This window comes from Urocitellus parryii, chromosome 3 (assembly GCF_045843805.1).
Source record: "Urocitellus parryii isolate mUroPar1 chromosome 3, mUroPar1.hap1, whole genome shotgun sequence".
Classification (NCBI taxonomy): domain Eukaryota; kingdom Metazoa; phylum Chordata; class Mammalia; order Rodentia; family Sciuridae; genus Urocitellus; species Urocitellus parryii.
Window position 1 is genome coordinate 33,814,904 of NC_135533.1, and position 25,746 is coordinate 33,840,649.

A 25,746-nucleotide genomic window follows, 5' to 3' on the forward strand; every position below is an offset into this window, starting at 1 on the left:
ATCTATTAAGAAACTAATTGCTCAAAAATTCACAATTGACTTGGTGTTTCTGCAGAGAGAACCAGTGTGAGAAGGTCTAGCAACAAGAGGGGCTATCCAAGAAGCTCAGGTGCATTGTGAGCTCCCACTACCTCAATCAAAGGCCTCCTAGAGACCTGGCCAATGCTCAGTTTCCCTCCTTGCAGCAATTGGTTTTATAAATCCAAACTATTCTGGATTTTCTCTTCTTGTTCCTTCCCCTCCCCAGTTACTAGAATGCTTCATCTGCTATGATCTGTTAATGTCACTTGACTCTCAGAGTCATCAAATTCCTGCAACCTGACACCAGAGACATATCACCTTAATGCTCCTCATTCCATAACAGAACGTTCTTGAATGTTCCTCAGGCACTTTACATGGTACAAACTACACTTATTTTATAAATTTAAAAGCCCTGTCCTATAATCTCCATATTTCAATCTAGCCTATCTCCAATCCAGGCACCCAATTGTCATACCAAAACCCATCCCGCTCCCTAACCCTCAATTGCTTAATTCTGCTAATTCTGCTAGGAAAGGCTTTCCTACCTGTGCCTCTGTTTTATTCCTACTACCCCTGCCTCAGTTTAGGGCCTTGCTATCTCTTGCCCAGACAATCAGACCTCATATCTGGTTTCTTCACTCCTCTTCCTAGATACCTGTCACACTACAACCAGGGTGATTCTTTTTGTGAACAAATATGACCACAGGATCCTTACTTTACAAATTCCTCTGCTGTCTCCAGGCTAGCTGGCCTACAGATGAAGTTCAAGCTCCTTGGGTTGGCACATAAAGCCATTTATGATTAGTCCTCAAATGACCTGTCCAGCTTTAACTCTCATCATTCTTCCATACACACCCTAGGCTACAGTTAGACTGAACTTGTCCCCTTTTCTGGAAATGCCATGCCCCTGTGGATACAGCCTGTGCCTAGATATTCCCTGTGCTGGGAATACTCTTCCCTCTTACTTTTCCTTTGAAAAACTCTTAGTTATTGTCAACTCTAGGGTCAGTGCCACATCCTCTGTGAAACCTTCAGTTATGGACTAATTATGCTGCATCCCTCCAAAATTCATATATTGAAACCTAAACCCCAGTCTTCAGAACTGTGAGAAATAAATGTTGTTTAAGCCACCCAGTTCATGATATTTTTACCCTCAGCCCAAGCCAACTAAGGCACTTTCCACTATTCTCCCTGAGATTAAATGCACCATCTCTCATGCTTCATCCATAGCTCTGAGAAAACTCTTAAAGCATCAGTGCATCTTATATTTATCTATCTCCCTGCTGGACTGTGACCTTCTCTCAGGCAGAAACCCTGTGTTAAGAGTTACCTCCTTGGATAACCTAGCATAGCAGTAAATGATCAATATGTGCTACTGAAATTCATCAGTATTTATACAGAAGAAATGTGATTCAATGATTATGAGGAGGGTTCAGTTTAAACATTACTTGCCAGATGAATCCTGAGCTTAATCTTTTTAAGGAAGACATTGGGAAGCATCTAAATACCTATTGGAAAATTGATTGTTTACATGGGTTGAGAGAGGGACAAAGTGATAAGTCACAAAAGGAGGCAAGGTCCCAACATTGGATAGTACTCAGGAGGAGATAGACTGTGTATATTATTGTCTATGATTTATTTAAAATGCTCAGTATAGACCACGGCCAGCAACTCTCTCTGAGCCAAGTCTTAGTCTCTATCTGTTTTTATAAAAGTTTTTTTTTTTTGTTTTGTTTTGGTGCTGGGGATTGAATCCAAAGCCTCATGCATGCTGAACCACACTCTGCCACTGAACCACACCACAAAGCCTATCTTTCTGATAAGTTTTATCAGAACACAATTATGCTCACTCATTAAAGTATTATCTATGCTTACTTTTGTACTTCCAAGACTTCTAATTAGAATAGAAATAGAATGACCTTCAAGCCAACAGCGTTCATATATGGCCCTTTATGAAAAGCAAAGTATGCTGACCCTGGAATAGACCACATGGTATAAAAGTGTGTGTTGATTTCAAAACAATCCAGGGGAAGTTTGTGACCCTAATTGGCATTAATCATCCTGAACTCAGTGTTTCTGGGACTCCAAAATATGTTGCAGGCCTTTCTGTTCTTTTTGGAACAGGGTATAAAAATTAGTGAGACTTATAGTCTGTGCCCTTAAGATTTGTATCCTAGGCTGAATGCCCTTGGGTCCCATTACTGATCTAATGTTCCTTGAGGCCTCAGTTTAAGTAGAAGGTGATGTTAGAATTTTTTCTTTTATCCTAGGAAATGAACCCAGGAGTGTTTAATCACTGAGTCATATCCCCAGCCTTTCTTAATCCTCATTTTGTGTTTTGAGACAGGATCTCCCTTAGTTTCGGAGGCTGGCTTTAACTTGCAATCCTCCTGCCTCAGCTTCCAAAGTCACTGGAATCAGAAGCAAGCACAGCCACACCCAACTATTTTACTCTTGTTCATGATGCTCTTTCATTTCAATGAAGTCTTTATAAAAGAATAACACAGGGGCTGGGGTTGTGGCTAAGTGGTAGAGAGCTTGCCTGGCACGTGGGAGGCATTCAGTTCAATCCACAACACCACATAAAAATAAAACAAGTATATAAAGGATAACACAGTAGTGCATGCTTGTAATCCCAGCAACTTGGTTGGGTGAGACAGGAGGATTGCAGGTTCAGGGCCAGCCTCAGTAATTTAGTGAGGCCCTAAGCAACTTAGCAAGACCCTGTCTTAAAATTTTATAAAAGGGGCCTGGGTACTGGGGTACATGTAGCTCTGTGGTAAAATACCCATGAGTTAAATCTCTAGTACAGAAAAAATAATAAAATTAAATAAAATTAAAAAGAGAGAGAGAGAGAGAGAGAGAGAAAGAGAGAGAGAGAGAGAGAGAGAGAGAGAGAGAGAGAGAGAGAGAATAACACAGGGACTTCATCAAACTTAAAGAACAGGGCATGACTGTGCCTGCCCACTTGCTAAAGGATGTCCGTATATGTAGCAGACACCAGTCTAGACTTGCTTTAGTCATAAATTGGTGAAGAAGATACTGTAGGAGTTGCTTACTAGTTTGCACCTAAAATAACCTACTAACTGCTCGTGGTATGATTGGCTTAAATCCATTTCCAGATGCTTGCTATAAGGACAGTCACATTTACCTCAAAATTCATTCAGGAGCTAGTTATTTTCATGCCCTATGACCAGGAAGCCCTGGCCATATATGTATACCTTCCTTCCATCCCCACTTTGAGCATAGAGCTGGTAGCTCAGTAAGCAAGAATGTGGCATGGAACATGGGAGAGTGACCAGTTGGACATGTGCAAAACTTGAAAGGATACAAAGCAGGGAGTGGAAGCACAGATGAAAGAAGAAGAGTTGTGGCCCTGGTATAAACAAATCTGCAAATAGTGTATTATTAACCTGTTCTATTGCACGCGATTGCTTTGGTAATGACAGGTGTGATATAAAAATATTGTTTGTAATATTTAGTGGGTAATTACTTATCAAATATGGAATTTTAAAAAATCTCATATTCTTGTTTATAAGCCCTAGAGCTCTTTCAGAACTGGAAATCTTGGGTCAACAGCAAAGCACATGAAAATATCCATATCCCAGCTGATTCTGACAGCGAAGAGCAAGAAGGTCTTTGATACAAAATAGAATACACCATTTTAAGCTCAAAAAGTAAGCAAAACAGTTACTTACTGACTCAGAAATTTCTTCTGGGGGCTCTGGAGTAGATACACCAAGTTCTTCCCCCAACACTACAAATTCAGGTTGAGATGATGAGGAGCCAAAAACTTTAGCTAAATAGGAAGGAAAATCCTCACAAATTTTTGTAGACAACTTTTGCTTCAGGGTGTCTTTTAAAAGAAAGGGAGAAAGTAGGAGCAATGAAACATTACTTAAAACCCGTTTAAAGCAATCAGCACTTTCCTTAAAATAAGAAATTCCCCATTCTTTGAAATCGACTGCTAAAGTGAACTGATTTAGTTCATTTTTTTCATTATGCATAAGAGGTTATCTAAAATAACTTTATTTAATTTCATAATACACCCCAGCACAAAGAGGCAAAAGAGGAACTTAAATGCTTACTTATCTGAAGTGTCAGTTAGCTGTGAATGTAAACCTAACTCTATGTAAAGGGTTAACTTTGTCCACATTAAGTTATATAGGCACTTAGTCTGGTTTTAGGGAGAGTAAAAAGCCAGCTAATGCAAAAGAAGTATATTCCTCACTGCCTGTAGCAAAGTAAAAACTCCTTCAGATGAGATGATAAAGCTCTTAGGTTATTAAAATAGAATTTTTTTTTCCTGAAACATGAATTACTTCTGGCCATTCTAACACATCAACAGCCCAGTGAGATTGAATATATCAGACCCACCAGTCACCAAGCAGGGGGTTAAGGTCAGGAAGCTTGGAGAAGGAAGGAATAGAAAACATAAGCTTTCTGAGCATGGTATGCTACCCTTAGGACTGGTGGTGCTGGCACTAAGGCATGGGCAGGGCATGAGGCATGGGCAGGGCATGAGGCCTGGACAATTGGTGCCCAGCCATGTCAGGCCCCACTCCCAAGTAGATGGTGGAGGAAAGATAACGACAAACTGAAGCCTGCAAATGCATTAAGCATAATTTTACATCCCAAGCTTTCCAGGTCTGGGCCCTGCCAGCATCAGTCATCAGTTTCCAAAGAACTGGAATATATTTCACTGTAAAGTGATACAATTTAAACAGAGATGAGTCAGGATATTAGGCAGTTTCATTAGTAAGTATCAGTTCATGTGAAAGGGTAAATTCAGCATAGGGAAGCCCATCAGATTAGCATTAGTATGATGCATATCCAAAAGGCCATTCTCCAAGATAAATTCCTGATATCAGCACGTTTTCATAAAACCACAGAGCAGAACAAGCTCTCTAACTAATCCCAATTACTTGTGTTTCCCATCTCTTTAGCTAACTATAACATTATCATTTGACGAGCATCTTTAACTACATTTTTTTTTTGTCCATGGTTATGTCCTGCCTTGTTCCATCCCTTACTCTAATTAGGTAACTTTCTGAACATTAACCAGTCTTAACAATATCACCAAGTCCTAGTCTTTCTTTTCATTCCTGTCCATTGACCATGGATACTTCAGTTAAACAACTCCAAGGTCAACTCAACCCTTACTATGCATGAATAAAGACATGGTATTGTACCCTCCAAACTGGAGGATACTAAAATTTTTTTTGAACATTGATAGTTTATGAGTTACAATTTAATGTTGGCATAAGCTTCATTAATCTCCTGATTTTCATTTTCGGTAATAATCTAGCGACACAATATTTGAAAGAATAATGCAAATTCCTTTCTCCTGAGGCACCCAGCCTTACCTAGCAGGGTCAAGAAGTCATCAAAGTGATATACATGCTGTGGATCAGTAGCAATTAGATTCATTTCTTTAAGGAACATGTCAAAGTTGGGGTCACTTTTCTTCACCACCCCAATCACAAATATCTCCACACCAGTGTCTTTGGCTTCTTTCACCACTTCTGTCAGATTCTTTTTATCTCGGGAGTCTGTCTGTCCATCTGTGATGACCAAGGCCACCTTCTTGATGCCTGGCCTGGCACTCTTGAACATGTCATTGGCAGCCTGCAGGGCAGTGGCCGTATAGGTACCTTCTCCCAGATACTGCATGTTGTCTACAGCCAACTTGAAATCATCCTTGCTGGAGAACTGCCTCAAATCAGCCACTATTTCCACCTTATGACTATAGTTGATTATGCCTATGCGGGCTGTGGAGAGGTCCACAGCAACGCGGTCAGCCAGAGACTTCACAAAATTTTGGATGATCCGGAAGTTGTTTAGCCCCACACTTTCTGAACTGTCAATCACAAACACCAACTCCAGGGGAGTCTCTTTGCATTTGCGACCACAACCTAAAAGACAAATGTTGAGACCAAAAAAAAAAAAACTTCAGGAATGAAACCAAACCATCACTGATTAGCGCCACTTTAGGAGAAGAGGGGAAAGGATTAACTTGGGACCTGAACTATGATTTTCCTTTCCTGTGACTGGGAATAGCTGACATCTGTCTCCCTCCAGGCTTCTATACTTGACTCAGATTCCATAACAAATAATAAACATCTATGTGTTCATTTCTTAAATTAAAATATATTTTTTAAAAGCTAGCATGCCCAGTATGTGCCTTCCCAATTTTATTACTCTTCCTCTAAGAGGTAACTACTGTCCAAAATCTGTCCTTCATCATTTCAACATCTGTTCTTAATCTACATCTGAAAGCTTCAACCCTTACATGAAACTGGAGATTTGCTCTCTGGCATGGAGGAAGTATTGGGATGAGAATTTTTAATTGTGAGGGGGAAGGATTGAGGTCTTAAACTATACATAAGAGTAGCTGCCCATAACTACTCTATTTATGTCTAATCACCCACAATGAGGACTGTAGTGGCTTCCACGTTATCAAAGAGACCGTTAGTCCATCTATGCTGTGAAACTGTTTGAGAGGAGGGATTCCAGAGAGCACTGGTCAATGAACAGTGTTTGTTTAAGTCAGTAAACAATCATTCAAAGCAATTCTAAGAGTCCCCAGAGGATAAAAATTATCAGAGTTTTCTTTCTTTTATATATATATAAATATATATATATATATATCTCCTCCTGTTGCTCACCAACCAACCATAGAAAGTCATCAGGAAATTGGTGTTATTTTCACAGGACTTTTAGTACCCAGAACCCATGTCCTTATTGGTCTGTCATCATAGAGTTTCAGGTTGGCTCTTAGGTCCAGATGCCTTTTAGGGGACAAGCCAGTTCTGGGATTCCCTGTATGGAAAGACAGTGATGTCCTGCCTTCGACCACTTTAAGCATAAGAGTCTCTCTCATCTTTATTTCATTATTATTATTATTATTATTATTATTATTATTATTATTTGCCTGTGGCTGATCTCTTTCCTTAAGTTCCCCTTTCTGACACCTATTTTAAGTCTAAAGTGGTCCATCATAGATTCATTTAGATATCACTGTGAAGCAAAATGAACAACTGAATGTCCTTCTGCCTTTGAGATCAAGGATAGCCCTAGAAATCATGTTCAAAACTCAACTCAGACTTCTTGGCTTCAGGAAAAACACATTAAACCACCAGCTAGACTGGACTTGTGTACCAGTTGGTTTTTGTAGTCATATTTCCTGTTTGTTTGTTTTTCCCTTCCCTAGTTCAGGTAAATGAATGTGCAGCTCAAGTTCACACCTTCAACATAACACCACTGAGCTTACAAAAAGCACTGAGCTTACAAAAGACCAGGCTACCCACACACACTAAGTCAGGAACCTCAGGCTCCCTAACCACAGCAAAGACAACTTCCTTTGCTCAGTCAGGGTTCCCACAGCCTCGCTCACTGCTTCCTCTCAGTTTCCCTCTGACTTTGCACACCCCTCACTAGCCATATAATACACTTCCTCTGAGGGAACTCCTTACCACACCAACACAGACCATAGCGAGGATGGTACCTTAAATGGGTGGACTTTTTTCTTTGATAGTTAAATCTTACCACATATTTTAATAATGAGCTCAATAATATCTTCTCTCTGGGGAGAAAAAGGAAAATGTGTTAGCATTAAATGTATGACTATAGTATTTTTTTCCCAGAGTCTTAAAAGTTGTCTTACTATAATCAGCAGTGAGCCATTTGATGTAATCCTTCCACTGCAGAAAATGAAATAGCACAGAGGTTTAAAAGTTGGGTATAATAGATCATAACTGAAATGAGGTTGAGTTGTGAAACTTAATCGCTCAGAGTTCTGGAGTTCAATTGCAATTTCAGCATTTATCAGCTTGTAACCTTGGCTATTAGGTGACCTAACAGTGTCTGCATCGCAGGGCTGTGGTGCAGATGGAATGAGGTAAATGCACATACAGCTCTTAGCCCGAGGTCTGTCCCCACTAAGCACTACCTACACAATAGCGAGGTGCAGTCGTGCGCGTTCAGTAATGTGACTAAAACTACTTAGTTGCTTAGTGTGCTGAGAAACCAAGGCATGCTTCAGGGTCTAAAAGAATTCATTCTAGGCTGAAGTCCTTTCTGTTTTTTTTCTGCACCAATCCTCAGTTCTGAAAGTCCCCACCTCAGTTTTCTACTACCCTCACTTTGGCTCTTCTAGGAAACATCCCTGTGTTTCTGAATGCTCCTTCCTTCATCCTGCAGTACGTCAGCTCCACAGAAGGGCCTGAGATCACCTGGGTACCAGAAGTCAATTTGTGATGCCCTTCCCAGTGTGGCATATTTAAAGTGACTGAGATGAGACTACAGAAGGCAGGAGACCACATTTGCCAAAGACATGAAGCTGAAAAGGAGGATTTACAGAAGCTTGGATTTCAACAGGAAGGAGCCAGTGGACCTAATCTAAGAAGATAAAATTTAACAGATTCAGGAGCAAAATTTTAAGGAATAAATCTATAATGACAGAATTGGGACACAGGTGACATATCTGGTAACATATATATGGGAACTATTCAGTCATTTAAATCTAAGTTTTTAAATTATAAACTGAGCAAAAAACAATGATTCCCAGTAACTATGTAAGAAGACCCTCTAATACCATGCTGAGTTACATTACAAAATTATATAAAATGAAGAGGTCAACCCTGTTTTCTCAGAACTTGCTATACTTTTCCATGTTCAGAGAGACATTTAATAAATTTGTAATTAGAATATATATGGGAAGGAACATGTATGAATTTATATTAAGTATAACTAGAAAGGGGAACCATAAATTTATATTTTCATGTTTAACTTTTTAATGTAGAGAAAATACTCTATACCAAATTTTATGATTATAGTTTTGCACTTGACCTTATAATTAATTTCTCATATTATTAAATGTTCTAAAAAACTCCATCTCTAAAGTCAAATGTGTGATCACTTTTGGATGTATAGCTCTCTGATGAATGCTGCTAACCTATCCTTCACAAAAGTTACAGTAACTGACATCTCCAATAGCAATATATAAGGAACAAAAGGAGTTACACATTTTGAAGATGGGAAGTGAAAGCCTTCTGCAGCTAGAATAAAGCAGTTGGTGTTGAACTAAGATGCAGGCTGACCTAGTGGGTAAATGGTAGAGTTATATAAGAAAAGCTATTTTATTTTAGACATACAATGCTAGTTGTTATTATTTCTAATCACTGCAATTTGGTAGACCAAAACGTTTTATTGTTTTAAATTGATTTATTGGATTGCTAGTGAAGTCAAATTTTATTTCATATGCATGTTCCCAAGTTATATTCTTGAACACACAGTCTGTATTTTGTCCCGTTTTCTTTAATTTTAAAGTTGGTCCTTTGTTGGCCTATAAGGGCACTGTATACATTAAGGCTGTATTTTAATTCTTTTCAACATGCTTTTATGGCATGTATAATTGGCTGCATACATATCAACTTTTCCCTTTTCTATTAAGTGACTGGAACAGTTTATTCTTTCACTAAAGTCACTGAATAACTACTTTGGCTATTTGGTGCCAAAAACAAAGGCATCAAATTTATTCTATAAAAGAGGTCACAGTCTAGTAGGCAGTAAACAAATAGGCAAAGACTTCTATAAGTGCTCAGAGAGCCAGAGAACCACGAGGTCTGCTGGGGTTGGGGCAGTGGTCCAGAGAGGCAGGCTCTGACTGATTTGGGGTGGATGGAGACAGAAGGCACCTTCCAGGCAGAGGGAAGGGCACTCACACAAAGAACACTGCATTACAGTACTTGAGTAAGCTGGTGACTCCAGGTGTGTGGTAGGAAGAACAGAAATGTAGCAGTCAGGGAGCCTGGGTGTTATGTTGAAGGTGTGAACTTGAGCTGCACATTGAGTACAGGTGATCCCTAAGAGCAGAAGAGCTCTGGTCTCACTCCTGTTTAAGAAAGAAGATCACAGCAACTGGTGGAGGGGTTTGAAGTTCCTGAATAGATCAGGTAAAGAAAATGATACCAGAAGGCAGTGGTGATAGTGATGGGTGGGGAAGACAGGCCTGGAAGAACATTCCAGATGGAGCATGAAGGGAACTGGAGAGTAACTGAAAAAAGGGATGAGGGGAAGAAGGTGTCAAAGATTGAAGATGGAGAAGAGAAGACTGAAGGGTTGTCACTGGGAAATGCCAATATTGAAGGGACAGGTGGAATAACAGAATCTTTTTACATAATTTGCTGAGAATTATCTAAAATATTTCACTCCATCAATAGTACTTCCCTCTTAAAAGCGTTTGTTAGTTTGGAAGGAATCTGTAATTGACAGCTATTTGGGGGATACATTTGTTCAGGAAGAGAATGAGGGTAGGGAAATGAGAGAGGCCTTCCAAGGGGAGCTTTCATGGGGGAGCAGCCTGGATTTGGCAGGGGACAGGCCAACTCTAGTTAAAAAGCCCTGCTTACTTGCTCACTAGGTGACTTTGGGTATATTGCTCAACCTTTCTGTCTGACTTAGTATGTCTTCATCAGAAGTACAGACAATACTACCTTCCACATGGAGCTGTCATGTACATTAAATATGGAGTATTAGACATGAGAAGGCCTTGCCAATCAGCCTGCCCTATTTTTTTTTTTTTAAACATCCTTATCCTCACCAACCCTACACTGTATTAGGCCTTGGCCAGCATTCATGCAGTGAATCCAGTCCTTACTCCCAAACTTAACCCAGATTCTCTGAAAATACATGACCCTTTGCCACCTTTTAGGTGGGCCAAGGCATGCAGGTTAATGTTGTTGACTTTCCAAACTATGAGTCCTTTGGGGTGGGGTGGGTGGAGGAGGAACATTCCAGGCAGAAGGAGTGGCAGTCACACAAATCACATTGCATTATGATACTTCAGTAAATTTGTGACACAGGGTGTGTGGTAGGAAGAATAGGGTCAGGTGTATTTAGACTATGGCAAATGGTGGAGGTGGTGGTTATGCATAGAGTGACCATGCCCTTTGGCCCCAAGGAATGCTCACCAGAAGGAGTACAGCCCTCCAAAGCTGGAGCACCTAGGTGGCTGAGAAAAGCTGATACTGATGTGAAGGAGCCTAGCTCAGTGCCTGTCACCTGTTAGATTTTAACAATGTACATTCTCTTTCCCTTCACTCTTCCCATCCTGTTAGCCTCTTGTTCTAAAATCTTGAAAACCAATGTCAATAAAATGATGTCTCCATTACTAAGATCATTGCTTTATGGTTTAAAACCCTGCACTCAACAGATAAAGTTTGGAGCCTTTATCTGTTGCTCCAAACATTTTGAGGCCAGAGGGCAAAAAAATAATCAATGTAAATAATAAATAATTGGGTCTGATGGGGAAGGTGGGGGCTGGTCAGTAAGAAAATCAAACGCTGCCCTTTCCCCCTCTTCCTTCCAAAGCCCTTCTCCCTGCTCCTGCTCCAACCTCTTGCTAAGGTGACTTGCCCCAAGAATTGTTTCTCCCAGCAGGTAGTTTTGAGTTGTTAATTGATACTGCCTGGGCTGATTTTTTGGCCATCCCATGGGCATCTCTTGGCCTCCAGTCACTTAGGCAAGATGGCAAAATGAAGGAGCAAGATAAGGGGGGAGAGGGCAGGAGAACAAGGAAATCTAAGATGTATAAAAGGTACAGGACACTCCCACTTCTTTGGATACCAGCTATGGCCCCCTTCTTCCTGGGAGAAGTCTGTTTTATTCTTTAAACTTGCTTTCTACGCTTACCTCGGCATTTCTCTGGTGCTTAATCTTCACCTCTGGGAAACAGAACTCATCGTCACCGGGAACCAGTGGTATCAATATCACACATCACTGTCCGCTCTGGACTCTCCTAACTATTTCTGTCATGGCATTCATCACATTGTGGATAAACAACCTTATGTCTTTGTTCCCACGGGGCTGTCAGCTCTTTGAGGACAGGGAGACAGACTCTTATTCTCTACTATTTCCCTAGTACCTCTCTATCTCAGAGCCTGACTCACTACACTCCCCTAAAATACCAGTGAAAGAAAGAAATAAATGAGCAAATAAATGGATGAAGATTACATGGATGAAGTCCAATTCCTCATGCTGGGATAATATGGTGAAGTCCCACTGGTTATTTATGTACACTTTCCCCTGCTGCTTGTTTTGTGGGGAGGAAATTACTATATATATAGCTGCTTCATCCACTGTAGGCATTTTTGGGGTCATAGGAAAAGAGGTTCCATGTGTGCCTCTCTGCTCTTGTTGTCAGCACCTGAACTCCCACACCCTCACACTTGGATTTTCCTGGCACAGAACATCAGCATCTCCAGACCATGACCTAGAGAAAAGTCAACAAAAAGAAAAGGTCCCTTTTCCTCTTCTACTCCAGGAGATGTAGTATCTTCCGATCAGACAAGAATGAATCAGAAAGGAAGAATTAGGATTAGCTACAGAAACTCTAGAACCTTCCCATCCATGTGTGTCTAAAGAGTCAGGTTTTTTTTTTTTTTCTCTGTTTTTAATGGTGTGTGGAAACGAGCAGGAAAATGTGGCTGCTTAACAAATATTTGTTGAAAGGTAAATCAATACATAAGCATAATCCTGATTTTGTGTTGCTGTTTTCCTTGGAACACTTCTTAAAGAAACCAGTACAGGAAAAAGAGCCCCCATTCTGAAATGAGAAGGATCAGATAAAATAAGAAATCATTTGGACATTCAGTTTCTTGTAAACAGCTCACTTCCTTGTTGCCAATAATAGCAGTGTGATCATTTCTACCAGGGGGTGTGAGGAGACTGGTCACACCTCCACCACAAGTTAGCCAAGGCTGCCTGGTGTAATTTCTCCTCCACGGTCGAATGCAATTACCTCATGCATCTAATTCAACACTGGGCTGGTAGCAGTAACCATCATTTAAATACCAACTAGAATCCTGCATCCAAAGAATTCATAATTCTAAAGCTAAAACATGAATGCAATAATTTTGCAAGCACAAAACCCTCAATTACCCACTAGAGCAGATACTCACTGTAAGTCCTGCATCTCCTTTTGGTCCTTGTAATCCCTACATAGTGCAAGAAGAGTTAACAGTCAATATAGTTGGAACCCAGACATGAGTATAAAGTCACAACTTTTTAAATCGCATCTTGCCTGTTTTCCTGGAGATCCTGGGTCTCCAAGTTCACCCTTTTCACCTTTCTTTCCCACATCACCCTGTTCTCCATGCTCACCCTTTAAAAATATGATAAAAAGAGAAGTTTAAAGTATAAGCATTAAAGTCAAATAGCAAAACCTCTGCAACTTGGTTTATTTGCAACTGGTATCTCTTCAAGACCTGGAGCTCTTGTTGATACAAATATATAATATGAAAAAAAAATTGAGAGCAATTTGTTTACACTCCCTCAACCATAGTTATCCAATTTATAATGAACCAGAGATATGGAGGGACCATGTGATCAACTCCACAACTTCAGGGAAGGCTATTGCATAATTGTCCAGATTCCTGAGTTATCTCTTATCTCCTGTAGGTGTGTTGTAAGGATTTATCCCTTCATTGTCTGGCTTTTAAGAATGAAGGCAAGATTTTTTAAAATGAGCACATTTATAAGTAGAAAGGGCTATGCACAAGGTTTCAATTCCACATGGACATCTGAGAGTGTTAGGATGAAGTGTGATGCATACGTGAGAGCTCATTTAAAGTCAAAGTTAAGCTATTGAGAGCTCAAGCCACAGCATTTCTCTAATATCCTGAAATACTTACCTTCTGACCTGGGAGGCCTTGGCCCCTGGTGCCCTTTGGTCCTGGGAAACCTTGAGGTCCTTGTTCTCCCTATACAGGATGTAAGAAAGAATGTTTCTATTAATTGTCCAGGATGACTCAGAATATTTGGACTTTGTTGACTTTCTCTGCTGTATAGTATCCCATTAAATAACAGGACTATAATTTATCCATTATCCTATGGATGAACATTAATTTCTAATATTTCTATATTAAAAATAGTGCTTCAATGAGTATTTTTACATACCTTTGCACAATTGTACACTTCCCTAGGAGGAAACCTTTACATCAAAACAAATATACAGAATAGTACAAAATAAAATGAACACAATACTTTCTGAAGTTGAACTGAAATACTCAGTTCTTCATGAGCCCAGCCCTAACATCTAACAGCAGATTTTCACAACTAGACTCTAAGGTTTTGTTTTTTTTTAATCCTCTGACATGTTGTGTTTCTAAATGGATTGCAAGTGTGGTGTTACACTCTTGCCTCCTCAATTCAACATAAGAGGACTTAAAACAAGTTTCCTACCATGGTCAGACTACTCAGAACTTACTCCCTGAAGGGCACTGCACCTTGGTATCCCTTGAGCCAAGCCCAGTGCTATAAGATAGTGAACCCACCAGGAAAGTTCATGCAGTATTGTACAAATCCTGGGCTCAGCTAAGGATACTCATGCTTGAAGAAGGAGTGCTTTCTTTATTAATTGCTTAGTTGGTTGAAGTGGACAGGTAAAGATTATTGGTCTCTATTCAATTTAGAGTCAAGAGAGAAACCTCTTTTCTCATCAGGGAATCCGGAGGTTTTAAGAGGCCCTGAACCTGGATAGGGACTGATATCAGTTACATATACCCTAAATATTAAACCAACACTTGGATGTGAAGCTGAAGATTCAAGGAAAAGGAGAAAAATCTGTTCTCTTTTTCAGAGAAGGCACTCCTCCCACAGGTAGGTATCAGGAAGACAAACAGGCAGGATTGTACAGGAAACAGATCACCCTCACTACACACACTGAAAGCCATGCTCCAGCAGGAATGAATCTGCAGCCTCATCTGGAGGAGGAGGCAGAAGGTCTGTCTCCATACAGACCAGAAGGCCAGAGCTTAAAGTGGCCTGAAGCACCCTGAGGAGTTGCATGCCTAGAATTCTACTGTGCTCTGCTCTAAGTAAATGGAAAGGAGAAAAAAATATGAGAAGGAAGTATTCTCTTAAGGAAGATGTTCCAGTAAAAAACACTTTGGTGGAGGTTTGTTTTCTCAGATTTTTATGAGATGAATGAGCTATTTGTGGAAGGTAGCTTTGGCTTGTCAGGGAGTCTCAGACACCGGGATCAGAACTGGGAGAATTGAGATCAGAGATCCAGGAGGGTTTCTGGCCAGGTATGAGGGAATTAAAAGTTCACGGGAGAACACTAAAAAGAAACGAATGGTTGGCTCTGTCCCAACCCCAAAGGACAGCCAGAGTGCAAATCACTGTGGGACCCAGCTGCAGTGGTGACTTATCACTGGGACATCTATATTTAGACAAAGGGAGTCCACCTTTCAACAATTATTCAGAATAATTATTCTTTGACAACATCTCAGATCTCCACAACAGCTAACACAAAAGACAACCAATAAAAGTCGGTGACTAACTAGCTGCTTTTAAGAAATGACACAATTTCCTAACAAAGTTAAAAGCTATTGTGGCTTCCTCACCACACCCTGAGGGGTAAACCTCAGAGAGCCAGTTATCATGTTTGGATCCTTCTATGTTCAGGAATTTATTTTGGGATACTTCACATATAAACATTTTCTATATAATTGCTAGCACTGTAGTCATTCCAGGCACCTGGATTTCCTTATAGTGAAGGCATTTTCCCTCACTTTAAATTACTAGTTTCCCTTCAAAATACTTGAAGGCTTCCTATAACTTTCAGAGTAGATTACTGGGCTAAAAGCCTCTTACCACGTAAGTCCATATCTTAGCTTGGCAGAGGTGAACACTATAGAATCAGAGTTTTTTTCCCTTTATAAGTCTCAGGGAAAAGATAAACAATGTTTTTAGCGTGAGTCAAAGCAACTGCAGGAGAGAACCTTTCAGAAGGTATGATTAAGTGCAAACTTTAAACCTAGCTGCTTAATCACTGTACCACTTTGTTGACTCTTAAATCTGTCCTGTTAACAATGTGATAGTTTTGTTTTCAGATGATTGCTTAATCTCCAGGAAAGAAGTTTCTAATTGTAATGCTCAACTACCTGAATGCTTCAATGATTTTTTTTTTATTATTACTGATGTCAGGAAACAGTAGTGTTTTTTTTCTAAATGTTCTATAAGATGTAGTAATTAAAAAAATAAAATTCATAGATAATCAAAGAATGTCAAGGGGATGTCTGGCTTCTGCTCAGAATATAGAAAAGTAAAAAGTCAATCCTGCCCTTGTTCTTACAATGACTTACAACCTGTGGAGTCACAGCTTTTTTTGAATCTGTCATAGAGCTGTGGTTTCAGGGAAACCGGCCAACTCCACATATAAGGAAGAAGGAATCGTCCACAGAGAGGCAGAACCTGACCACTCAATACCTGGGGGAGAGCCCAGGATTGGAAAGGAGGATTTGACTAAAATTGTTAATAAATTGCTAAAGGCCAATACAGGCTACCAGGAGAGGATAGGAGGGCTGGAGGCACAAGGGGAAATGACACCCATCACAGGCTCTTCTTCTCTGGGGACCTTACCAGTGCTCATAAGAAACCTGGGGGCAATAAGAGTCTGAAGAAGTTCTCTTCTGGTGCAGGCAAAGGGAAGTAGGAATCTCTAGTGTCTTGGCCTGTCTGTGCTGCTATAGCAATATACCATGGAAATAGGTTGCTTATAAACAACAGCAATCTATTTCTTATAGTTCTGGGGCTGGGAAACCCCAGATCAAGGCGTTAAAGGATTCATTGTCTTGTGAGGGCCTGTTTCCTGGTTCACAGACCGTGCTTTCTGCAGTGTCCTCACGTGGTGGAAGGGCCAAGGCAAACCTCTTAATTACCTCCCGAGGCCCCCTAGTGCCTGAGAGCATTTCAACATGGATTTTATGTTCAGACTATACCACCCAGGGCAGGGTACGACACTCCCTGTGAGACAAAAGTCCTAAAACTCCAGGGAAAGGCAGCAAACATTGTTATCTTGAGGGCACAGAGGATGACCCATGCCCACTGGGGGCCGGAAACAGAGTCAATCTGTGGGAATGAATCCTGGCCCCGACCTGTAGAGCAGCTCCACTGCTTGGGGAGAGTCATAAAGTCAGGCTTAGCCAAGAACGTTGGAGGCCTCTACAGATTTGCTGGAACTCATAGAACCACACACTTAAAAGAGGGTGAAAGTTACTTTAAATAAATCATTTTTTACTAAATAATAATTTTTTAAGGAAAAAAGAATCAATGAAATACTTGGGAAAATGTAAATAATGCCTCTAGATTTGATAGTATTATATCAATAATAATTGCTATTTATCACCCCACTGTGCGATGTAAGAGAATGTGTTTGCAGCAAAAAGACTGCAGTTTGGGTAAAAAAGACACTGTAGCTGGAACTTACTCTCAAAAGTTAGAGAAATAGAACAGGAATGTGGGTACACACACATACTTTGATAAAGCAAATGTGGTGATGTTAACTTTTATGGAGTCTGGTAAAGGGGATACGGGAATTCTTCGTACTATATAACTTTTCTGTAACTGTGAATTACTTCAAATAACATTTAAGGTTAAAATAGCATATAAAATGAATGAGTATAAAGGTAAATGAATGTATTAAATGAGTGCACACAGGCATCAGCTATCATCGCGGCAGCAGCTAAAAAATATAAGTATACAAGTATTTTGTCTACCCAAAGTTTTGGGTACCCACAGGCCAAAAGAATACCAAAAGACCTAAAACAAAGCCCTGGTGTGGATTTCCTGAGGTGACTCCAGTTCTTTATATACAGGAGGCTTCTATCATCATCAAGAACCTTTGTATTTCCCCAGGATTGAACTGAAGCTGGACTTTAGTTCAACCACTTGAACCAGAGATGGCATTGTCCTGCCTGAACATGGCCAGTTCATCAGCCCAGCACTGGTTATCTACCACCACCAGACTGACCTTTGCCTGCCTAGGCATAAGGGCAATGCTAACAGAGAAGTAGATACTTAGGCTGCAAGGCAACAAGGGAGCCTTCAACAGCCATTTTCCCTTCCTGTTTGAGTCACATCTCCCAAGTTTCCTCTGTCATCCCATAGATGATAATAGAGATATTTATAACACAGCAATACTTATATCTAAAGAGATACATACTTCATTTTTACCAAAGGGTATGAAGGTGCCCTTTATTAAGTAAGATAAGAAACAAGTTATTCTAAGATTTCAGCACAGGCCCTTTGTCTTGGACTGAAATGTGGAAGGAGAGAGAAAACAGACTCAACTGGAATTTTAACCAAAACCCAGGCTCAATGTAGTGACAACACTTTTATCAACAAACTTTATAACTTTCAATTTTACTGTTGAGCTGTTTTCTTATCATTTTCTATAACTTGCTCAAAGAAAAAGGGTTAAAATCAGTAATTTAAAAAAATGTCTAAAAAAAAAATGTCTAAAGTCCAGTATTTCCGGTTCAAATGGAATTCAAGTTCCTCCTGTCAAGGGCTGCAGTCCTGTCTGAGAAACTGCCAAGACCTGGTTACATACTGAAAACAAACAGCACTTCTAGCTAAACAGCTACAGGTTAACCAGGGCACTCTAGGCTGAGAGGGCTAGCTGTAGAAGCACTGAGGGGGGGGGCATTTTGCATTTGTAAGGAATATTCTTTGCTAAGATGCAATCATATAACCTCTTAAAAGCTCAAACCTATCCCTATTACTTTGTAGTGGCCCTCACATTTACCAAACTTTTTAAAAACCTCAATTCTTTCCTCAGCTTCTTCTCTAGTTTGCCTTTCCTCCTTTCTGATGGTGCTGACTGTATTGCTAATAAGGAAAAAAAAAAGAGTTATACATTTTGAAGATGGGGAGTGAAAGCCTCTGCAGCTAGAATAGCACAATCAATGTTGAACTAAGATGCTGGTTGACCTAGTGGGGACATGGAAAAGTTAGAAAGAAAGAACAGTGACCTGTCTGAATAGTCATCTGGTGTTTAACGTGGAATCCAGGAACTACTTTGTATTGAAAGGGATTGCTTTCTCCTTTTTAGTAATAGCCAGTTCACTTGAGAAGGAAAATGGACTTTCTCTGTGGCCTTTCTAGTACATAAAATCATGCAGGTCGATCAGAAGCACTTATCCACAGACTCCTAGAACAACCAAACTTTGGCATTATCTCCTTATCCCAGAAATTCTGATCATAATCATCTCCTGTTGCAACTAGAAACATTTATTGTATCCCTATGTGCAGAGGACTGAGTTTATGTTCCTATTTAATTTTTGTAATAATCCTGGGAACAAACATATAAACGAGAAAAGCTAGGCTTTTGCAATTCTTCCGTAGCACCCTGGATTATATCTGATTTCATAACAATATTTTCAACAGTAATTCTCTCTCCAAACTGTAAGCCTGTAAGCCGACAGTCCCTCCAAAACAAAACAAAAGGTCCACTGATTTTTCCTTTTGGAACAGAGTATAGTAGAACCTGGGCAGTTTCCCCTTCTTTAACCTGATAATCAATAGCTTCTAATTTGTTAAAATCCTTTTCCTTTGAGGAATTTAACTCTTCTCCTTAATGTCCCATTTTCATACATTAACATTCTCTAATGGGAACTACGACAGGCTAATGTTTATTCGATACAGCAGCCCATTTGGCTGGGAGTAGACTGAATGAGTGAGTTACATGTTATCAGAGGAGCATTTGCTGGACTGCAGCTCTGATGCATGTGGTACCTGGCCAAAATACAGTCCCAGTGGGCTTAACAGAACAAAAACATGGCTTCAATATATTTGATTGTCGTTCAAATGGTGATCTAGTTCCATTGTGTCTGGTGAGAGACAAGAAAAGCATTTACTCTTTACAGATTGAAACACTGATATTGAGTCTGTTCGTAGAAACAGTTTAAAACCCTGGTGATTTGTATTTCTTTCTTCAGAGCCTCTGTTGAAACCTGGAAAACAGTCAGCCTCATAACAAGGGTTTTCTAAACAGCTCCCATGGAAACTTCCATGAGCTGGACCAAGATAATGCTGTATCCATTTTCTATGGCTACCATAACGAATTACCAGAAATTTAGTGGTTTATAACACCACCAATCTTTTCTCTTATACTTCTGCAAGTCAGAAGTCTGAAACCAGTTCCACTGAGCTAAAGTCAAGTTGTTGACAGGGCCAGGTTCCCCTAGTGACTCTGAAGAGATAATCTGTTTCCTTGATTTTTTTTCCCATCTTCTAGTACCTGTCCACAGTCTTCCACTTCTCTCCATCTTCCTGCACCCCGTCTGTTCCCACCACCACCTCACCTCTTCTGTAGTCTATTTTCCTCTGCTTTCTTCTTAATTGTAATTATTAGGGTCCACCCACATAATCCAGGATAATCTCCCCACCTCAGAATTTCTTCTGCAGTGTAAGGTGATATACACAAATTCCAGGAACGAGGACATGGATATTTGGGAGTCATTATTCAGCCTATCACAATTGCTTTTGTCCCATTCATGCAAAAAAGTAAGATCACTGTTTTGTTGCCTATAATTTAATATACTTCTCCTAGACAAGATTAATATTTATATGTGCAGATTAATGTCATTTGTACTCCAGGAGTGCTGAGTTTAAACTTAAAATATAGTCATGTGCTGCATAATGTCATTTTGTTCAACAGACCATGTATACAACAGTAGTCTCATAAAATTATAATGGAGCTGAAAAGCTACCATTAATTATTGCCATCATCATATTCCAATAATGTCACAGCACAATGCATTTTGTACACATTTGTGGTGATGCTGCCAAAAACACACCTACTGTGCTGCCAGTCATCTAAAAGTATAGCAATACAATTCTGTACAGTACATAACTCAATAATGATAATAAATGACTAGGTGCTAATTTGTGTACTTACTATACTATAGTTTTTATCATTGTTAGAACATACTCCTACGTGTGTGTGCATAACATCCTTACCGTAAAACATATGCACAAGGAGGAGCCTCATACATCTCATGTTTACTGCACTGCTTGATTGCATCAAGAAGCCATATCAAGTAACTGACCTGTACCATCTAGGTTTACATAACTATACTCTGTGATATTTGTGCAATGATGAAATTGCCTGGTGACGCATTTCTCAGAACATTTTCCTGTCCTTAAGCAAAGCATGACTGTACCATAATCAGTAGTCCATACTTCCAAGAAGCATACTTCAAATATTGCTATCTATTGTTCCAGAGACATAAAGAAGCCATTCATCTTTGGTGAAATATGGGGTGTTCAAGATAGGTGGTGGCTAGAAATGTGCAGGTCACTTGCCCCTGAATGAATGGGGCCCAAGAGTTAGGTGAGTCCATAGGCCATATACTTTTGGTAAAGCACCACAATTTCAAAACTCCCTTCAGTACAGGTGCCTCATGCCTTCATTCCACAATGAAGAAACTCTTCATCTGATCTGACTTGATCTGGACCTGAGAATAGGGTTGCATTTGCCTCAGAGTGATTATTTATGTAGTGCTTATAAAAATGCTGAAGAAGACATGGAATTGGAACCTTTCAGTGTGTTGTTTTGGGGGCCCATTTGCTAATAAGGAGTTAAACTTAGAATAGAATTCTATCTGAAACTCGCTTTAATGAAAACAGACCACCTGAGATAGCAGGCTTATCTAGGAAGAAATAGGTAATTGTAAATATTTACAGGCCACTGATACCAAGAGAGTAAAAAATATAAATACCCAAATTAGGTTCCACTCAGCTCATGTAAGTTACATCCAAATTATTCTCACTTTTGTGAGTCAAGTTTTCCACATCATTTTTCTTAAACTTTTAGTCTCTATTTCCATTTTTTCTATTTATAATTACTAGCAGGTGATAAAATGAGTGAACAAGTAGCAGATGAACATTTGCAAACAATCTCAGCAAAATCAAGCCAGGTAACTAACTGTTTATTTCATAAACATGTGTTCACTGTTGATTTTCTATCTGATTGACAAAATTTAGTCCGGTGTTCCCATAATAATTATTCTTAGTTTAAATCCAAAAATTAAATGCATTGATAGGTCACAGTGCAAAGAGTGTCGTGGTTTTGAGGGGTTTTACCAGCTGGTCTCAGCTGCATACATTAACATGTCTTGGCCTCTTGTCTAAATAGCTGTCTATAAAATCTGCCAAATTTCATGAATATCTTACATAGCATTTGAATATACTTGCACTGCCAATGATAAATACAAAGAGACAGGGTTGGTTGAATGGCAGTTGACTGTGCTAGGGACAAGGACATCTGGAATGCTCCCTTTGCTGGCCATCTGCATAGCACAAGTCTCCCAGTTCTCCCTGTATTTCTAGCAGCTTATGTTCTTAGTTGGTTTGATGACCTCCATCCTCCTCTCTTGGTGCTCCTTGTGCCCTCACAAACTCTGCCATAGTCCTTCACTTTTACTTGAATATCCTTAACAATCTTGTCCACATCTATGATTTTAGTGGTGATCTCAGAAGGCTAATCTCCAATCCTTTAGTCCCCAATTCCATTTTTGTCTCCAAACTCCATGCCTGACTTCTATGTACTTTCTAGAGCTTCCTACATACTAAACATCTCAGAACCAAATCTGTCAACTACAATAATCTTACTGAGCCATGTTTGCTCTCCTTTACCTCTCAGTGTCTCATGCTAATGATTTTGTGTCCTGACCTCTGTACTCCCCCAACACCCTCACTCAATCTGTAGGTGAGTCCCAGACCTTGCAACTATTCTAAGAAGGCTTCCCTGATCTGCCCTCACCCCAGTCCTGATGAATGCCCCATATCAACCTAAACCTCTCTTGTAGAATGCATCTCCTAAGATGCTTGGATGTTCACATCGGCTCTTTTTACTTATCATGAACTCCCAAAGTAGAGGCAATGCATTTTATCTTTCTGCCTTTTTATCTAAGATGCCTATTTTGGACAGCATGTCGTGCTGAATCAGTGGAAGCAGAGGCTAACCTTCTTTTTGGTAGAAGTTACCTGGAGACCAGGCACCCTAAACGCTTGTCTTAATTAGCCTTGCATACCCCGTAGATGTCAAGGTGCTGCTCAGGTTAATTCAAGGCAAACTTCATGATAACCTTGCAGGGATCAATGTGAAAAAGAGATAATAGGAATGTGTGGAAAAGTGCCAGCCAATCATTCATTATGTGGATCAACTGAAGAAGGTTCTTTGGACTTAGACTGTAGAGCTGAGTCCAAGCCAATTTATTAATAGCTCCTGTCATATTGGCCTCTGAGATAGCTGAATAAAACAGGTAAGGGGATCTTTACAAGTTACAAAACCACTGTGGCTTATTTAAGAAGCATTCTGCTGATGGGCATATGCCACTAAAGCAGTGTTGCAAGGGTGCAAAGACAGCAGGAAATGCTGACCAGGACAGACACAGCCACAGTCTCAGCAGAAGGAAATGGGGACTCAGTGCAGTATTCAATCCTTGTGCCTGAATTTGCTGAATGAAAGAATTTCATGAAATGCTGTATGCTTTTCAAACTGCTCTTCCCCCCCACCCCCGCCATATGCCAGACAAGAATGGACCCAGAAGCAGTGGAAAGGGCAAAGCCTCCTTCATACTGATTTAATAGTGGGGTAGGCTGAATAATGGCTTCCAAATATAGCTGGGTCATAATCCTGGGACCTGTAAATATAATCTTAAATAAAAATAGGGTCATTGCAGACATGATTTCTTTAAAGATCCTGACACATGGAGATTATCCTGGATTATCTGGGTACATCGGATCAAAGGGAAGAAAAAGAGATTTGACAGCAAAGAAGGTAGCCATGTGATAACAGCAGAGAGAAATCAAAAAAATAAAATAATGACTTCAAATATGGAAGAAGGAAACATGCATTATGAGATACAAGTCACGTGTCTCTAGAAATTGAAAAAGACAAGGAAGTGGATTCTTCCCCAGAGCCAACGTGTTAATGTTGGCCCAGTAAGATTCATTTTGGATTTAGGGCCTCCAGAACTATAAAAGAATAATTTTGAATTGTTACCACTAAATTTATGTAAATGAATACTGTTATCCCTCTTACTTTTAGCAGATCAAACCATAACAAGAGTGTTCTGCATTAAATTATTGAAAAAATAATTTGGCTCCAAAATATTTTGAGTGCCAAGAAGTGCACACTCTGACATTAAAATGAGGCCATCAGCAGTGTTCAGAGTAGTTTTGGGTTTTACAGGCAACTGGCTCCAAAGATTGCTTTTCAGGGAGTGGTGTTCTGTGACTTTTCTCTCTTCAGGAGAAAAAGCAATGCTGAAAAATAATATTTCACACTAAGAGGAAGAGAAGGCTATTCAATGTATCGGCTTGCCTTTGCAATATGGTTGGAGACTGTTGGAAGAAGTCTACGAGTCACTAAAACCAATGGTTCAGAAACATCACACTTATTCTTTTAAACTTGCTCAGGTTTAGACTCACATTGCTTGTGAACTAAATTGTTGCAATAGTTTTTTTTTTTAATCTATGTCTTTCTTCAGCTCACATCCATCCATTCCAGAGATCTTCAAAAGTGAGGAAGCAGGAAATGATACTTCAGAAGACCCCGAGAATCTGAGGGAGGTAGATATTTCTAACTACACAGTCCACCTCCTCTTCCCCATACCTCTGTCAAACAAAGAATCATTGCTGAGTTACTGCACTGAGCATGCAAATGGTGTGGAGAAAGAAAAACGAGAAGAAAGTATATTCCCAAGCTGTAATAGAGTCCAACACTCAGCTGACCAAGTCACTCTGTCCTTAAAACCCGTCCAGGTTTACCCACAAGAAATGAAAACATATGTTCATACAAAAACTGGCACATGAATGTTCAAGACAGCACTGTTTATAATAGCCCCAAAGTGGAAACAACCCTAATATACATCAATGGACAAATGGATAAATAAAATGGAGTATATTCATTCAATGGAATATAATTTGGCCTTAGAAAGGAAGTTCTGTCTAGATAGGGCAGAAGGGTGGGAGGGGAAGGGAGAGGGCATGGGGTTAAAAATGATGGTGGAATGTGATGGACTTTATTATCCAAAGTACATGTATGAAGACACAAACTGGTGTGAACATACTTTGTATACAACCAGAGATATGAAAAATTGTGGTCTATATGCATAATAAGAATTGTATTGCATTCTGATGTCATATATAAATTTTTAAAAATTAATTTTAAAAAAGAAAGGAAGTTCTGATATATCAGGGATGCATTTTTTAAATTATGCTATGCAAAAGAAGCTAGACACAAAAGACCACATATTTTATGATTCCATTTGTATTAAATGTTTAGAATAGGCCAATCTATGGTGCCAGAAAGATTAGTGTTTTCCAGGCCTCAGGGTTAAATGAGAAAGGAATGTGAGTGATTGCCAGGGGCATGAGCTTTCTTTTGAGGATGATGAAAATGTCTAAAATTAGGTTGTGGTGATACTTGCATGGTTCTGAGAAAATTCTAAGAAATTATCAAAGTATCTACCTTCATGGAGTGAACTGTATAATATCCGAGCTCTTTTTCAACAAACAACCTTTTCTAGGGCTCCTGTCATCAGAGCTGTGATCCCCAAACTTTGATGAACATCAGAAATATTTGTAGACCTTGTGAAAATAAGCATCCTACTCTCTGAGTTCCACTCTCAGAGTTACTGGCTTTGGGGGTTCAGGTAGAGCCCAAGAACCGAATGTCTACCACCAGGTCCTTAGGTGACACTGGTGGGGTGAGAGGCAAAGGCAGCTTGCACAGAGAACTGTCAGGGGACAAGATCCTGCTGAAGCTCTGCAACATGGCATGAAGGCCGGCCCTGCACCATCTGGCTCTGCCTGTGTCCCCAGCCAGCTTCTCCGTAGGCTTCATCTCACCTTAATCCTCATTCA

General features: G+C 39.9%; 1 protein-coding gene across 1 annotated transcript in view; it reads right to left on the reverse strand.

Annotated features, from left to right (window-relative positions):
* Col28a1 (collagen type XXVIII alpha 1 chain) overlaps nt 1-25,746 on the reverse strand; it is a 160,377-nt gene that overhangs the window by 12,713 nt on the left and 121,918 nt on the right. Inside the window, exons 27-32 of the mRNA XM_026391533.2 lie at nt 13,716-13,784; nt 13,106-13,186; nt 12,984-13,019; nt 7,570-7,606; nt 5,388-5,936; nt 3,720-3,877 (exon numbers count right to left, since the gene is read on the reverse strand). Of these exons, the coding sequence (XP_026247318.2) occupies nt 3,720-3,877; nt 5,388-5,936; nt 7,570-7,606; nt 12,984-13,019; nt 13,106-13,186; nt 13,716-13,784 (930 nt within the window). The remainder of the gene's footprint in view (nt 1-3,719; nt 3,878-5,387; nt 5,937-7,569; nt 7,607-12,983; nt 13,020-13,105; nt 13,187-13,715; nt 13,785-25,746) is intronic.